At 37.6% G+C, this 14391-nt stretch overlaps 1 protein-coding gene across 1 annotated transcript; it reads left to right on the top strand.

Moving 5' to 3' along the window:
* Positions 1 to 5797: 5797 nt before the first annotated feature.
* LOC100976596 (olfactory receptor 10D1B-like) lies at positions 5798 to 10487 on the top strand. The gene has a single exon (XM_003820110.4). It carries the CDS (start codon positions 5798 to 5800, stop codon positions 6731 to 6733), a length of 936 nt encoding a protein of 311 aa, XP_003820158.4. The 3' UTR covers positions 6734 to 10487.
* Positions 10488 to 14391: the final 3904 nt, after the last annotated feature.

Raw genomic sequence — 14391 nt, forward strand, 5'->3', positions numbered from 1 at the left:
GAGATGGAAACTAGTGATTCATTTTAGACATCAAACTGCTCCATCTGATTCCAAGGACTGGTCCGGTGTTCTAGCCTGTTATGGTTACCTGACTTATATCCCAGCAGGTTACAGGCTTTGAAAGTGGGAGTGGGATCAGATAGAAGCATGAAAATTTGTTTAGGAATTAGTGATGACTGAGGATTTCAAATCACTCAAGAGAGTTTCCAAGGATTCAAGTCCCTGATATTGCTTTCATTCCCATCTCTCCCCAGTAAAAATGCAGAATATTTTCAGTTCTATATTCCCCCACTAGGTGGGTCACACCTCTTCCCTAGAAACCATCAAATTTTTAGGATGCCAAGAACTTTTCCACCAGGAAAAAAAAAAAATGATAGGAAGGGAGGAAGAACAAAAGGAAGAAAAGGAAATAGCAGCTTCAGATATGTGTCACCCAGTAAATAGCCATCATTATGCTCCTTTCCATTTTTGGGCTTACAGCCTAATTCTTCTCCACTGGGTTACCGCAGATAAAGGAAGAAACATGATTGACAATTCACCGCAGACCCTTATCCTGCCAAGAAACAACAAAGCACCTGTCATTGGATCAAGAATGCCTAGACTTAAGCTTGCTATTTATAAACAGAAAATTTTGCTGAAGGATTAGTTGAGGAATCAGTTGTTGCTAGACTATGTCATGACTTACTTGAATACCTGGAGCAGGAAAAAAAAAGGAATTAAATTAAGCAAACTAAAACAAAGATGATGCAAATATAATGCAAATTTCCTCACAAGTCATACCATAGAAAGTGACCTCTTCTAAGAAATATGTAGTAAACTTTCCAGTGGGATTTTTTTCCCTAGGAAACAGAACATGAGCTAAATAAGTGTCTCTCTCTCTCTGTTTGTTTCTCTGATGCTTTATCTTATGATGATGATGATGATTATTATTATTATTATTATTGAGACAGACTCTCACTCTGTCACCCAGGCTGGAGTGCAGTGGTATGATCTCGGCTCACTGCAACCTCTGCCCCCCTAGTTTAAGCAATTTTCCGACCTCAGCCTCCGAGTTGCTGGCATTACAGGCATGTGCCACCATGCCAGGCTAATTTTTGCATTTTTAGTAGAGATGGGGTTTCACCATGTTGGCCAGGCTGGTCTCGAACTCCTGGCCTCAAGTGATCTGCCTGCCTCGGCCTCCCAAAGTGCTGGGATTACAGGCATGAGCCACCGTGCCCAGCCTATCTCATTATATTTTGATGCCATAATCTTGTCAAGGAATCCAGGATAAAAACAGTAATAACCATAAGGTTATATAGAAGGCTTAACCAAATATCCAAATGAATCTATTAATAATTCATCTCTCATCCAGAGACAGCTGCTTTCTGTATGGAGTCACTTTGGGAAGCAGTGATGATGTAGTGGAAAGAGAGCTAAACCTGGGAATGCCTGCTCTTCTACTGTCTAACTTTAGAAAAGCCAGAATTGCTCTGAGGTTTAACATCCTTATTTGTAAAGTGGAGTTAAGAAAACCCACCTGACACAGCTCTTAAGAATTAATTAAAACTACAGAAAAGTGTATTGGAAAACTAGAACAACTACAAATGTTAGGTGGTATTAGTTATTAACGAGTATTTGAAAATCAAAATTAGTGATAAACTTATTTGTCTTCAAAACACAAAGGGAGAAGTCATATTATTCTGGATTTGAGATACAACTCCATCATTAACCAACTCTGTTACCTTAGTTATGTTGATTAAACTCTTTGAGATTAAGCTTTCTACTATAAAAAATGGATAGAAATACATTTTTGGTAAATATTGAAAGATATTAAATACAGAGCCCTCATCACAATTCCAGTATATAACAAATCCACAGAAAATGTTAGCTATTATTAAAAATGTGATGTACTTACTAAGACATCCCAACAAACTGTGTCCACCCTCTGAGACCCTATCTGAGCAGTATCTGTACACGCTCCACAACCTGCTTTTCTCTTCTTTTAAAAATGCTTCAGCAACAGCTTTGGTATTACAATGGTAATAGTTTTGTAAACTTTGTAACTACATTTGTAACTACTATGGACATATTCATAATTGCTTTTGCTTTAGGGGTTAGTTGAATTATCATCATTAATTTAAAGCTCCACTTTTATTGTGTTAGGTCAGTATCTTTGAAAAGTTTTATGGTGGAAATAAAATCAAATAATTTTATACTAAGAAAAAATTTTAAGTTTTTTGAATTTATGTTATTCATTCAAATTGAGAATATCCTTAATGATATACCTGAAAGATGGTTCTCTTTACCTCTTCTTGAATACTTCCAGTGATGAGATCATTACATCAAAAGGTTGCTTGTTTCATTAATGTACATTTTCTAATAATTAAACAATTCCTTTTTACATTGAAAATAAATCTATCTTTCTACTACATCTGCCCATGATTCTTGAGTCTGTGTAAAATAACTCATATTGAGTCTACCCACCAGCTTTGCAAGCATTTGAAGACCACATTAAATCTCTCTTTCTCTTCTTTTGGTGCAAGACTTAAATCTCTGTAATTCAGCATAGCCTAGTGCTTAAAAGAATTGGCTTTGAAATTACAGTCTCAGCTCGTTTACTTTCTAGTTGTGTAATCTCTAGGTTATTTAATCTGTTTTTCAGTTTCTTTGTCAAATAATACCGTCTACTTTATAAAGTTTCATTTGGAGATTAAATGTAACAATGAATTAAACAAATTAGCATGACAGTTTACGGTAAGTGCTTACAGTGGATTGTTAATTAAATAATGGCATTTTAGTTTATTGTTTTTTGGTTTATAGCTCCTCTATTTATACTAGTCATCTTCCCAGCAATGTGTCCAGTATGTGAGACTGTTATTCTTTAGGAGTAATGACCTGAAGATACATCATGATAGTAGATGCAGAATAAATATCTACTGATTAGGCTTCTGTCTTGAATAGTGATGTTTATTAGATATAGCCATATAGTCAGAGGCATGTATAGACAATTTCAAAAGTGATGAGGCAAATGGTAACACTAACTATCATGAGATCGTGAGCTTATGATATTGAGCTGAATTGGAGCAAAGACTTGAAGGTGTAAAAGACAACTAAACAAAGGGATAGCAATGCAAACGATCTAATGTTAAAACTGGTGTTTTTCTACTATGCAAACAGTCTTGGGGGAACATATTTCCCACTTTAGAGCATCCCTTTCCAATGATATTATTACTGTTATCTCGTGATTGGGTGATGAATGTTATTGACAAACTAATTGCTCCCTCAGAAGTATCACTGAGTCCCAAGTAGGGCTTAAGGGGATCTGAGAAGAACTTTCAAGAAAGCAGTCCAGAGAGAGTGAGTGTGTACAGGTCTTGATTGTACAAATCCTATGAGACTTGATTCTTTATAAATAGGAGAATTAAGGCTCCTTTGGCTGGAGCACATTGTGCTCTGCTGAGAAAAAGTAAATGTGAGATCTTGTTATAACAGTTGGAAAACTTGACTATATTCTCAGGTGGACTATGTGAGTGTTCAAACTTCTACCCATGTCTCATTGTTAGCCTCTTCCCCTCACACACTAATGGGTTCACACATGGAGAATTTCCTGGTCTTTGGTGACTTCTTCCTGAAATGGACTTAAAAATCAGATTATGGAATCACAGGATATCATGGTGTCTGATCATTGGCAAAACCAGATTCTCTCTTTCTTGCCTTTGCTGACCAAGGAGATGAAAGCTCACAGGAATCTGTGCTGCTCAGAGAGACGATTCAGGTGTGGCTAGAATTAATAACAAGGGGCAGGCTGCAGAAGCATTTCTTCCCCAGAATGTCACTGTTTCTATATTGTCTTTACTTTTGCCCAGTTCTTGGGTAATATGTGGGTGACTCATTCTGGCTTGGTCGCTCTCTTTAGAGATGCTTTTCCATGACACTTGCCACAGCTTATGATTGGGATCCCCATGTTGAACGTGGCTCTGCAACTTGAAAGCTCCTGTATTGGAGCTGATACTAAGATCTAGTGTTAAAGGGATAGAAAACACCTGTTATGTGATCTCTAAAACTAAATGAAGTATTTATCAAGTGGGCTCTAAAGTCAAGACTGGAAACGACCAGGAGGAAATAGGACATGAAGACTTTTCCCACCTTAATATAAAGCAATGATGTCAATGCATCTGGAAAGAGTGTCATTGCCGAGCAATGGGACAGGCTGTCTTAGAAAGCAGAGGCAAACAGAAGGCACAATTTCCTAATGATTGAGGGCACAGGAAATGGAATTAAACCAATCTGTCACATACTAGCTTTTCAAGCTTGAGAAATTTGCTTGATTTTTCTAAGCTTCACCTTCCTATCTATAGATAAGAACAGTGATAATAATAGTAATTTCTTTTTATAGGTATACTTCAAAAATAAACAGCAAATTTTAAAATGCTGAGCCTGTCCTTGGAACACAGTAAGTATTCATTAAATGGTGTGAGTGTGTGTGTGTGTGTGTGTGTGTGTGTGTGTGTGTATTACCATTATTATTACTAAGTGAGTAATGAGAGATCCCTGAATCTTTCAGGCATTATACCCTGCTCCTGACTTATATAACCTACCTCATTAGTGCTGTTCTTTGCCTTTCTTTACATGGATCACTGTATTTCTTACTTCATTATGGTAACATGAATTGGATGCTTTCCTTGCTGATACTGTTTCTCAATATTTCAGTCATCTTAAGTCGGCTTAGAAATGACTATAAGAACAAGAAGAACCAGAACAGCATCTCTTATTAGAGTTAAAGATCTTCGACCTTTCAAGTCTAGAAAGATGTAATCTGAAGAGTATGTAATCTTAAATCTATTCAATGATGTTATTTAATAAAATATTTTTTGCAAATAATTACAGGATACCAACATTAAAGGAAAGTGCTTAAATAATTAAGTTTAAGATATATAAAATAAAGGGAACTAAGCTATGAAGATGCAAAGGCATAGGAATGATATAATGGACTTTGTGGACTTGGGGGAAAGAGTGGGAGGGGGCGAGGGGTAAAAGACTACAAATATGGTGCAGTGTATACTGCTCAGGTCATGGGTGCACCAAAGTCTCAGAAATCACCACTAAATAACGTACTTATGTAGCTAAATACTACCTGTACCCCAATAACTTATGGAAAAAGAGAAAAAAACTTTTCATTAGGGTTCATAGTTTTGCCAGACATTTTAGCAGACGCTTCATAAACTTTACTATAATGCTAGGATATTTGTGTTACCGATGTTGTTATAGTAAGTATGATTTCCATTTGGCAGATGATGAAACTAAGTCTATGAAAGACGTCATGTAAATTGTTTTAACAAGTATCGCTAATAAATGGAAAGGCCAGGATTCATATTAAGTTTTCTGGTTTCTAACCTAATTATTTTTCTGTTACATTGCAGAGGGCAATGAATAGTGGAAGTTTCTTATGTAAAGACATCACAAGAGTTCAAATAGTAAATATGCTCAAAAAGAATAAATCCATGGTACATAGGCTTCTAACTTAAGTTGAAGTGTTTTAAATATACCTCTAAACTTCTCATCCTGTAGAAGACAAGAATCTGCCTTTACAAAGCACTCCTTCCATGAGTCGAATAGACTGACTCTAAAATAGGCATTTCCTTATTATCTGATTTTTTTTTACATGGATCTCTCTCTTGCCTTTCATAAGAAGGCAGGTTGTTCCTTGTTAAAAACATAGCCAAAGCACTCATCAGCAAAAAGCTTGAGAACTTGACATTGGTATTTAGACTTTGGTGTCTTGGGTACCTTTTCAAGGTTGGATGTTTTCACAGCCATGAGGAATTTCTCGGTGGTGTCCGAATTCATCCTGCTGGGCATCCCTCACACGGAGGGTCTGGAGACTATTCTGTTGGTCCTGTTTTTGTCCTTCTACATCTTCACCCTTATGGGGAACCTGCTCATCTTGCTGGCTATTGTCTCCTCTGCTCGGCTTCACACGCCCATGTACTTCTTCCTGTGCAAGCTGTCTGTTTTTGACATATTTTTCCCTTCTGTGAGTTCCCCTAAGATGCTGTGCTATCTTTCAGGGAACAGCCGAGCCATCTCCTATGCAGGCTGTGCATCCCAGCTCTTCTTCTACCATTTCCTGGGCTGCACTGAGTGTTTCCTGTACACGGTGATGGCCTACGACCGCTTTGCTGCCATTTGTCACCCTCTACGCTACACCATAATCATGAGCCACAGAGCGTGTATCATCCTAGCCATGGGGACCTCATTCTTTGGCTGCATTCAGTCTACCTTTCTGACCACTCTCACCTTCCAATTGCCTTACTGCGGCCCCAATGAGGTGGACTATTATTTCTGTGATATCCCAGTCATGCTGAAGCTGGCTTGTGCAGATACCTCAGCCCTGGAGATGGTGGGGTTCATCAGTGTGGGCCTCATGCCCCTCAGCTGTTTCCTTCTCATCCTCACCTCCTACAGTGGCATCGTCTTCTCCATCTTGCAGATCCGCTCTGCTGAGGGCCGACGCCGTGCCTTCTCCACCTGCAGCGCCCACCTCACCGCCATCCTGCTTTTTTACATGCCAGTGGTCCTCATTTACCTGAGGCCTACCCCCAGCCCCTGGTTGGATGCAACTGTTCAAATTCTGAATAACCTGGTCACCCCCATGCTGAACCCCTTAATCTACAGTCTCAGGAATAAGGAGGTGAAATTATCACTACGGAAGGTCTTATATCAGCTGGGCTTCCTTCCTGGGCAGTTGTAGAGAGAAATAAGTAACTAGCGCTTCAACCACACTTCATAGCTTATAACCATTTTTATTTAGTTGTCACACATATTTTTGAAATTGAGGGCACAGGTATTATTATTTCCATTTTACAATGTGGAGACTAAAACTCAAAGTAACTTGTCCAAGGACATGTAAGCTGTGAATGGCAGAATGAGGACTCTAGAGCTGGTTTTGTGACTCTGGGGCCTGTGCTCTTTTGAGGAAATCATACTGCTTGAGAGGGACGGGGAGAGAGAGAGAGAGATTGAGAGAAACTCTTCTCAGTAGGCAGAACAGCCTGGAGCTTCTGCTTCTCAATCTGTATTTTCTTCATCCTCCTACATCCCCTCCTCCTCTTCATTTCCCTCACACCATGACATTTATTCATCTTGACTGCAGTGACTATATCCTCAAATGCCTGCATTGGATAAGCCCTCATTTTTATGCATCTACAAGTTGTTAAAAATGTTATTCAGTCAAAAAGGAATGAAGAATGCCTCCTACAATGTGGATGAACTTGAAAATCTAATGCTCAGTGGAAAAAAAAGCCAGACACAATAGGTCACATATTGTGTGATTCCATTCCTGTTAAATATCCAGAGCAGGTAAATCCATTAAAACAGAGGAAATTGACCTTTTTTTTTTTTTTTAGTTTGACTGTGGGGTGATGAAAATGTTTCGGAACTAGGTAGAGGTGATGATTGCACAACTCTGTGAATGTGCTATGTACAACGTGAACGTGAATGTACAAAATTCCACTGATCTGTTCACTTTAAAATAGTTCATTTTTTATTATGTAAATTTTACCTCAATTTAAAAAATCATTCTCTCAAAAAAAGAAAAGAAAAGAAAAACAAAAAGTGTTTTTTTTGTTGTTGGTGGTGGTGTTGGTGGTGGTGCATCCCAATTTATTTAAACAGCATCCTGTTATTTCTGAGCCATAAGGAAGTTGTATAAAGAGAAAGGCATCTGGCTGGGACTTGAGGCAGTCTCTTATGGGTAAAGCAGAGATACTAGTGTGCTGTATCACTTCCAAACCCTGCCTGCCAGGCTTAGACCTGGAAACAGGCCCTGGGTGTGAAGATGCAGCATGTGAATGAGATGCGAAGGTAGGTAGGGGAATCCAAACAGGGGCAACTGTACTGTGATCCCACATTAGAAAGTCTGGCTTTGGGCAGGGCACGGTGGCTCACATCTGTAATCCTAGCACTTTGGGAGGCCAAGGTGGGTAGATCACCTGATGTCAGGAGTTCGAGACCAGCCTGGCCAACATGATGAAACCCCATCTCTACTAAAATACAAAAATTAGCTGGTCATGATGGCAGGTGCCTGTAGTCCCAGCTACTCGGGAGGCTGAGACGGGAGAATCCGTTGAACCTGGGAGACAGTGGTTGCAGTGAGCCAAGATCACGCCACAGCACTCCAGCCTGAGCGACTGAGTGAGACTCCATCTCGAAAAAAAATAAAAGAAAGTCTTGCTCAGTACAACGAAGAGGCAATGCTGGGTCCAAGATGTCATTGTTTGGTGTCTTTGCCTTCTCTGTTGACTAAAAGGGTTCGATTTTGGACTCCCTCTTACATTTCTTTATTTTTTGACTGAAATATGCTAATAATGAGAAATGAGCTATTGTTTTCATAACTGAATTCATTGAGGATCCTATCACACTGGGGAAATATGTTGCTGTGAAGTTTGCTCTAACAGGGCTGTAAAGAGGATGATGGAAGAGGAGAGGGCAGAAGCAGAGACTAGTGCTTTTTCCCCACCTGCACTTCTTAGAATTAGAGAGCAGTAAAGAAATGGCCAGAACAAATGAGCAACACTGTATCCGTGCCTCCAGCCAGTGGGTGAGCCTGCACAGCTCCTGGAAGGGAGACAAACGTTTGCCTGGTCACTATGCAAACTCCTAAAAACCTCTTTCGGTGCTGTTTCCCCCTTGTTTTCCAGTAAACAAGAGCCTAAAAGGGAAGCTAGAAATACATCTCAAATTATTTCAAATTTATTCCAAATCGCAAGCCCTTGTCAAGCCTCTTTGAGTCCACTCTGAAGATCCCTTCCCATGCCTCAGTGTACTGGTGTAGCTGCACAGTCAGTAAAAACAGACAAATTTGTAAAGATAAAAGATGAGATCTGATTCCTTTTCAAATCTTCACTCATTCAGATGTTGTTTGATGAATAACTCTGTGCAAGGGCGAGGAATGCAAAATGAAAAAGATATGACCCCAGCTGCGCAGAAATCAGAGTCTGCTGGAGAAACAGACATACAGCTAACTAGAACATCCCATCATTAAGCTATGATCAAGATGTACAATACAGCAGAAAATCTGGAGTACATTTTCCTCATTTGAAGAAAGGACCTTACAGAAAAGGTGTTGAAGATTGAAAATGTTGTGTTGTTTTTTCCGTATTAAGAATGGCGGAGGAGTCTTTTCCAGGGAGAGGCAACATACTTCTCAGTCTTTATATGTGCGGGGAGAGCGGTGAGAGATTATTTGGGCAGGTATCACTTAAGTATTTGCCATTTGTGACTAAATGCCTTTGCAGGAAAAAATAAAATTTAGTGTGCCTTCTGTTTTCAGGGTTTTTCTCCAGCTCAGTTCTTTGTTCATTGGACTTGATGTCTTGAATAAAAAAACTATATCCCTATCTCCTTAAACAAGTTGACTTCTCTGCTTGTCCCAGCCGTTCTGAGAGATGCTGTTCTTAGGTCTCCAGGTAGTGTCTGAGTTCTCTTTCCACCTAAGCAGGAGCCTAGAATGCCAGCCCCAACCTGGAGGTGTGCAGGCCTAAGTTGGGTGTGAGGGTGAGGTGAGATTTTTCTGTGTTCTATAATCTAAGGGGTAGTGTGAGAAGAACTTGAGAAAAACTGTGAAAGGGAAAACCTCAAACCAAGTAGACAATCCAGAAGGATATTTAACCCACAGGGGCAAAGCAAGACAAAAAAATCAAGTGTCAAGACCAGGGAGGCCAGAGAAGAACAAGAATATTGAAGCGGAGGATCAGAGGATGTTTTGAGCAGAACAGGCTCCAGCATAGCCTTTCCTGAGACAGTGGGTTCAAGCATGGTCTAAGAGGGGCGTCCAAGACCTGATGCCAAGTGGATTCTAGTTTCTTTAAAGGCTTCTTTGTTCTCCCCCAATTTTTTTTTTGCAAGACACTCCTGTATTCTCCAGTCACTGTTCCTTTTTGCTCTTTTCTAAATTTTTTACAAAACTGATGCCTGTTCTGAGTTTCATTTAGGTGTTTTGTTTTACATATAGTCCCAAGAGCGCAAAACTATGATGGGAGCATCCAAAATGAAAACCTATGATGTGGACGCTAAAAGTGAAGCTAAGGTGATGGCCACTGACATGGCAGGGGAGGATTGTGAAGAGGAGTTTTCAAAGGAGTGTTCACAGGTGTTGGGACCTGTTCTGTTTATTTCCTGCCCTCTCAAGTCCCTTGCTGGTTTGTTCTAAATCAAATTGATTGAAATGAATGAATAACCAGTCAGAAATAATGTTTTCGGTCACTAAATTTGCAATTACTTTTGGTCAAGGATACTGACTCCACCTTTGCAAAAATAACTAGCCAAGCTAAGAGAATAGCATTATTACATTATATGTTGTATTGGTTCACTTAGGGTAAGAGGGGCAATAATACTTGTTATTGTTGGAGTGCTACATTGGTGAGAAACAATTGAGCCTACTATATATCATTCCTTTATTTTACATTCTGTTTAAAATTATTATTTTAATTATTGTTTTGCTAATAACCTATAATAATGATACCATCAAAAAGCCATTCTTTATTGTCCTGTTGGATGTCTGTTTTTAAAAAATATTTTTATTAAATATTAAACATTTAGAAAATAATACTCATGAAAAATATGTAAAATATAAGGAACTGTGATACAATGATACAATGAACACATGCATCCCATTACCTAGTATAAAAAAAAAGAGTAATGCTAGTGCCTTGGAAGTTCTCCGTAGACCTTGGCCTGATCACACATCCTTCTTTCTCTCTAGAAGTTATCATTCTCTAGAGTTTTGTGTGTATTATTCCCTTGATGTTATTTGCATTTCACCTGCTATGTCTGTGTCCCCAAACACCTATGTTTGTAACACTTCTTTGCAAAGCTTTGAACTTTTATTAATACAATTCAACTGAAATTGGCTTTTTTCACTTAAATATTACATATATATTTCAATTTCCTCCCCTTTTATTTTCAGTTGACACACAATAATTTTACATTTATGGGATACAGAGTGATTTTCAATATGTGTGCACAACGTGTAATGATCCAATCAGGGTAATTAGCATATCCATCACCTCAAACATTTATCATTTCTTTGTGTTGTGAACTTTCAAAATCCTCTCTTCTAGCTTTTTGAAAGTATATAGTAAATTATCGTTGACCATATTTACCCTATTGTGCTGTAGAACACTAGAACTTCTCCCTCCCATCTAGCTGTAACTTTATATCTATCAACCAACCTTTTCTTATTCTACATTTTCCCTTCCCCTTCCAAGCCTCTAATAACCACAATTTAGGATCCCTTAACGCATAAAGAAACTCTCTGAAGTTAACTTCTAGAATAGGCTGAGGAGATGTGGACAGAGGTCCTAAGAAATATTATGGTCATAATTCATTCACATCCTAACGTAGTATCTTTCCACAATGCAAACCACATACTACTACTCTGTTTCTTTTGGATTTTCAATAATTGTTTGTTGCATATAGGTTGAATTAAAACAATTCAGTACTGTATCTGCAGAATTAATAATCAAAACAAACCTATCTCTTTAGTTTCCTCAAAGCCATAAGTTCCCCCAGCAACACCCCATCTCTCTTCTTCTTGCCATTCAGTGTTTAACATAATATGTATTAAATAGATACTGGTTTATTGAAAGAACAAATCAATGTATGAATAAAAATATGAAATGGTATATTTAAACACTGGAGTTACAAAGATCTGTATGTCTTATTCTTATGAAGCTCATAGCTAAGGATGGGAGGCAGATATAGAAATAATTAAAATAATATGTGATAAATATTTAATGAAAGTATATAAAATTTAGAAAAGCAAAATGAAGGCAGAAATGATTAATTCTGTGCAGATTTTAGAGAAGACCTAAAAACATTTAAAATAGATTCATTCACAGTTCTGTGACCTAATACTTTTTTTTTTTTTTTTTTTTTGAGACGGAGTCTCGCTCTTTCGCCCAGGCTGGACTGCAGTGGAGCTATCTCAGCTCACTGCAACCTCCGCTTCCTGGGTTCATGCCATTCTCCTGCCTCAGCCTCCCGAGTAGCTGGGACTACAGGCGCCCACCACCGCGCCTGGCTACTTTTTTGTATTTTTAGTAGAGATGGGGTTTCACCGTGTTAGCCAGGATGGTCTCGATCTCCTGACCTCGTGATCCGCCCGCCTCGGCCTCCCAAAATGCTGGGATTACAGGCGTGAGCCACCATACCCGGCCCTTAATACATTTTAATGTCCCCTCTTCGTATGCCCTTCCCTGATTCCTCTGCTGGACAAACTTCAACTAATCCTTCAACATCCAAGCTGACAAGTCATTTTCTTTAAAATTTTCCCATCTTAGACATAATTTTTTTTCTGTGTTTTAGTTTTATATCATGGCATAAAACATTATCTTACTATGTCAAAATAAGGTTGGCAAAATGACTTTTAACAGTTAACTAGAGGCAGAGAGGTAAAGAAAATAAGACAGATGAGTAGTCACAGTTCAGAACTGTCCAAACCTTCATTTGTTGAATAAATAAATGAAAGAATGGTTTGTGGAAACATTTCATTGATGATCAGCACCTCAGTCTATACATTTATTAGATGTTATTAAATGTCTTCTAGGAACAGACTCATGCTGTACTTTGAGAATACTAATGTTTATGCTGACAGAGGTAACAGAATCCAACATACATGATTTGAATTTCATCTTAACATGTATGAACTTATGATTTTAACATGTTACTTAGCTAATTTAAATTGCTGTATTGTAATTTTGTAAAATAGTAATATTTAAACCTACTTTAATGGTGAGGATTGACTTAGTCTTTTTTTAAACACTTAATATTGTATCTTGAATATAAAAAAGATTTGATAAGTATGTTACCTTCCCCTCTTTTTTTAAAACTTTTTTAAGTAAAAAAATAAAAATAAACAGTAACAGCAAATCAGTGTTCATGGTAAAATGATTTGTATTCCTTTGGGTATACACCCAGTAATAAGATTGCTGGGTCAAATGGTACTTCTGTTTTAACTCTTTGAGGAATCACCACACTGCTTTCCACAATGGTCTAACTAATTTATACTTTCACCAACAGTGTATAAGCATTCCTTTTTCTCAGCAATCTTGCCAGCATCTATTATTTTTTCACATTTTAATAATAGCCATTCTGGTGTGAGATGGTGTCTCATGGTGGTTTTGATTTGCATTTCTCTAATGATCATTGATATTGAGTTGTTCTTCGTATGCTTGTTGATTACATGTATATCTTCTTCTGAAAACTGTTCATGTCCTTTGTCCACTTTTTAATGGGGTTGTTTGTTTTTTCTTGTACATTTGTTTAAGTTCCTTATAGATGTTGGATATTAGACCTTTGTCAGATAAATAGTTTGCAAAAAAACTTTCCCATTCTGTAGGTTGTCTGTTTACTCTGTTGGTGTGTGTATATGTGTATATATATATATATACACATATACACACACACACACATATACCTATATATATATACACACACACACATATACCTATATATATACATACATATATATACCTATATACACACACATATATATACCTATTTATATACACACATATATACCTATATATATACACATATATATACCTATATATATATACACATATATATACCTATATATATATACACATATATACCTATATATATATACACATATATATACCTATATATATAAACACACACACACATATATAAATATATATATATTGCGGTGCAGAAGCTCTTTAGTTTAATTAGATCCCATTTGTCAGTTTTTGCTTTTGTTGTGATTGCTTTTGACATCTTCATCATGAAATCTTTGCTCATGTCTATGATCAGAATGGTATTGTCTAGGTTGTCTTTCAGGATTTTTATAGTTTTGGGTTTCACATTTAAATTTTTAATTCATCTTGAGTTGATTTTTGTATATGGTGCAAGGAAGAGATTCAATTTCAATCTTCTGCATATGGGTAGCCAGTTATCTCAGCATCATTTATTGAAAACGGAGTCCTTTCCCCATTGCTTTTTTTTGTCACCTTTGTCAAAGATCAGATGGTTTTAGGTGTGTGGCTTTATTTCTGGGTTCTCTATTCTGTTCTATTGGTTTATGTGTCTTTTTCTGTACCAGTACCATGCTGTTTTGGTTACTGTACCCATGTAGTTTCACATCTGGTAACATGATGCCTCCAGCTGTGTTCTTTTTGCTAAGGATTGCCTTAGCTATTCAGGCTCTTTTTTGGTTCCATATGCATTTTAAAATAGTTTTCCTCTAATTCTGTGAAGATGTCATTGGTAGTTTAATAGGAATAGCATTGAATCTGTAAATTGCTTTGGGCAATATGGTCATTTTAATGACATTAATTCTTCCTATATATGAGCATGGAATGTTTTTCCTTTTGTTTGTGTCATCTC

The sequence above is a fragment of the Pan paniscus genome, chromosome 9 (assembly GCF_029289425.2).
Source record: "Pan paniscus chromosome 9, NHGRI_mPanPan1-v2.0_pri, whole genome shotgun sequence".
Lineage (NCBI taxonomy): Eukaryota > Metazoa > Chordata > Mammalia > Primates > Hominidae > Pan > Pan paniscus.

Coding starts and splice junctions, on each gene's coding strand:
- LOC100976596 (XM_003820110.4), top strand. CDS start 5,798: ATGAGGAATTTCTCGGTGGTGTCCGAATTCATCCTGCTGGGCATCCCT.